Source organism: Cynara cardunculus (assembly GCF_001531365.2).
Source record: "Cynara cardunculus var. scolymus isolate 2C chromosome LG 15, CcrdV1, whole genome shotgun sequence".
NCBI lineage: Eukaryota > Viridiplantae > Streptophyta > Magnoliopsida > Asterales > Asteraceae > Cynara > Cynara cardunculus.
In genome coordinates, this window is record NC_037542.1 from 19,260,425 (window position 1) to 19,264,021 (window position 3,597).

Genomic DNA, 3,597 nt, shown 5'->3' on the forward strand with positions numbered 1-3,597 from the left:
AGATTAATTTAATGAATTTTCTTTTGTCTAAACCATATATTTTTTAAAGAGATTAAATTAATGAAAAACTAAATTTTCTAAACCAATTTTTTTTAAAAATAAGCTTTTAAGAAAACAAATTAAATTTTAACAAAAAAGTTAAGTTTTTAAAAAAAAATTATTTTTTTAGAAGAAAGATGGAGTCCTTGCGCGCCCGCCCGGTGCGTAAAGGGGAACCACAAAAAAAAAAAGTATATTTTTTATCATAACTTTAGGGTTAAAATTATAAATTTTCTATTCTTAAAGGTTAATTTCGTCAGAAGTCCGTGTTTTGTGCCTAAAAGAATTCGCTTTAATTTCCGCACCAATCAAATATATTTTTTATAGGGGTATTTGCGGTGCGGTTTGGACGGTTTAATCCCTCATACCACAAACCAAACCTTAATGACGGTTTATAAAATTTTCAAACCGAGCGGTTTGACATCAAGTGCCCAGACCGGTCAAACTAGACCATAAAAAAGCAGTCTGGTCTGACCGGTTTAGACGGTTTGAACATTTAAATATTAAACTTAAAAAACATATATAATTTATAACTTTAGATTACATATCCATCTCGATTATGTTAGATGTTAGGCTTTATGATGGGTTTAGGGATATATTTGAGCTATATCCATAAGTTAAAAAAGTTGAAATTGCTAATATTAAAATAAATAATTATAAATTTTATATATATATATATATATATATATATATTTGGTCCAAACCGCTCAAAAAATGTTCTAGACCGCAGACTGGACCTCGCGGTTTTTATATTTTCCAAACCAAACCGCCAGACTGCTCAAACCGCAAAAAACGGTCCGGTTTGACTTGGTTCGGCCGGTTTGAGCGGTCCAACGGTTTTTTGAACACCCCTAATTTTTTAAGTATCCAGTTTTTTTCTCTTTTATCCTCTTTCCTTAGTTAAATGCCAAAACTACCCCTGGAAAACAAAGCTAAAACGTTAATAAAATGACAAATATACCCCTATAAACCAAACAGAAAAATTATCATAGATTTAGTTTTGGTAGAATGCTACCAATAAAAATGATTTCTTACTTTTCTCCCCAAAATGTAGGATCTTAACGTCCCTACAAATGAAAATGCGATCTATTCTCATCAAAATTTCCCTTCTTGAACCTGGAAAATGGATACATCACCGAAACCGAAATCGAAATCGAAGAAACCGAAATATTCAAGATTTACACAACAAGAGCTTCCGGCTTGGAAACCGATATTGACCCCAGGATGGGTCATCGCGTCATTCGTGGCCGTCGCCATCCTATTCATCCCTGCCGGCCTTTTATGTCTGTCTGCATCTGAACGTGTGGTGGAAATTGTGGACCGTTATGACGATGAATGCCTTCCGGATTCTTATAGCAACAAGGGTGATTCGTTTATTCAAAGCAAAGATACGAATAAAACCTGTGTTCGCACAATGAAAGTGCCGAGGAAAATGACTGCCCCGGTCTTTATTTACTATCAACTCGACAACTTCTACCAGAATCATCGTCGGTATGTCATCAAGCGTGCATTGCATGCAATTATCATGTTCCTTTTTGTGAAACTGGTATTTATCAAAATTCCGTGGGTCTTGTTGGAAACAACTCTTTAATGTAGAAATAAGATATGTGTACATCATATCTCTGGATCTGTCAATTTTGTATCGAGTAACAGGTAGGATATACTAAGTTTGTTTGATTTGGTTTTCTGGTATTTATAAAAAAAAACTGTGGTTTACAGCTATGTAAAGAGTAGAAGCGACAAACAACTACGAGACCGCAGTTATGCGGATGAAACGAGAGACTGCAAGCCTGAAGACAACCTAGATGGGGACGAAAACGAGCCTATAATTCCTTGTGGATTGGTTGCTTGGAGTTTGTTCAACGATACGTACAAATTATCGAAAGGAAACAAAGTTTTAGACATCAATAAAAAGGACATTGCATGGAAAAGTGATACGGAGATCAAATTCGGATCTGATGTGTACCCGAAAAACTTTCAAAAGGGAGAGTTGATCGGGGGCGGAGAACTAGACGAAACAAAACCAGTAACTACGATATTCTTTTTATTTTACGTTCAAAATTAAGTTTATTGAGTTTGAAAATTTGTTTAAGATTGTTTTCGTTATATGTTACAGTTGAGCGAGCAAGAGGATCTTATCGTGTGGATGAGAACCGCAGCGTTGCCTAACTTCAGAAAGCTTTATGGAAAAATATACTCCGATTTGGAGGCAAATGAGACGATAACGATTGTGATACAAAACAACTACAATACATATGAATTTGGGGGAGAAAAGAGGGTCGTTCTTTCGACCATGAGTTGGCTTGGTGGGAAAAACGACTTTTTTGGCATAGCGTTTCTTACGATTGGCGGAATTTGTTTATTTATGGCGATTAATTTCATACTTCTTTACGTTTGTAAACCGAGGCCTCTTGGAGATCCATCGTATTTGTCGTGGAATAGAAATCCAAACGGCCTATAAGTAGTTTTTCAATAGAAGCGATTATTTGCTGACTTGACTTGAACGCGGGCCCGTGTCTAACCTTTTTTTTTGTCTAACAACTGAAATATGATAAACCCAAGTCTCTTTTTTGGTTTTTTTTTTTGTTTTGATGAACCTGGATATCCAACCCGCTATGCGAACTGACTAATCTCAGGACGACCACCTGCTTTGCAAATAGCTCGGAGTCACCGCATTAGAACTTTCGTGGCCACAAGAAGTTTTTTATTTATTCTTGGATTTGAACCTGAGACCTCTTGGTACTTTTGACCTTTTGAGTCAAACTCAAACCAATCAGGCACCACTCTTGTGGTTTAACCTATATGTTTTTTATTTATAAAAACTGTGATCATTCAAAACCAACAGCCTTTTCTTTTTCTTTTTGAGATTTTAAGGTTATTAAGTTAAGAGTGAAATATACGTGAAACTGGAAATTGGAAGTTATTCTAAATTTAAATTATGAAATTTTAGTTCATTATAAAATATAAATGGGTTGGATTATACTTTCAGACATTTTTTTTGTCTGCCAATTAATACTAACGGGTCAGTCTGGATGGACACATCATGTTGTGAGAATAACTAGAAGAGTACTCGCACAATGCAACAACATATATCTTGATTTTAATGTTTTATTTTATTTTATTGGTCTTTGTCAATGTTATAATATGGATTTATGTGGTTTTGTGCAAGAAATAATGTTTTTTTTTTATAAAATATAAATTTAAAGATATCATAAAAATTAAGAAAATATAAAAATTCTATTTTTTGTGTAATTTTTTTAATTTAATTTTTTAATTATAATTTAATCTACGTTTAGTCACGAAGTAATTTATTTTTGGTTTAATAATATAATTTGTATAAATATAATAAGGGAAAAGTACAATAAAAACCAATGGACTTTCTTGTTTGGAATGATTAAGTCCTTAAACTTTTTTTTTGGAACAAATAAGTCCTTGGACATTCCAAAACATGTTAAATAAGTCATTGGACAATTTTTTGGAACAAATAAGTCATTGGACATTCCAAAATATGTTAAATAAGTCATTGGACAATTTTTGGAACAAATAAGTCATTGGACA

At 33.3% G+C, this 3,597-nt stretch overlaps 1 protein-coding gene across 1 annotated transcript in view; it reads left to right on the forward strand.

Annotated features, from left to right (window-relative positions):
* The window catches only part of LOC112528653 (ALA-interacting subunit 1-like), a 6,029-nt gene extending 3,529 nt beyond the window's left edge, over window positions 1-2,500 (forward strand). The window contains exons 2-4 of the mRNA XM_025139675.1: window positions 1,158-1,530; window positions 1,759-2,065; window positions 2,156-2,500. Of these exons, the coding sequence (XP_024995443.1) occupies window positions 1,158-1,530; window positions 1,759-2,065; window positions 2,156-2,500 (1,025 nt within the window). The remainder of the gene's footprint in view (window positions 1-1,157; window positions 1,531-1,758; window positions 2,066-2,155) is intronic.
* Window positions 2,501-3,597: the final 1,097 nt, after the last annotated feature.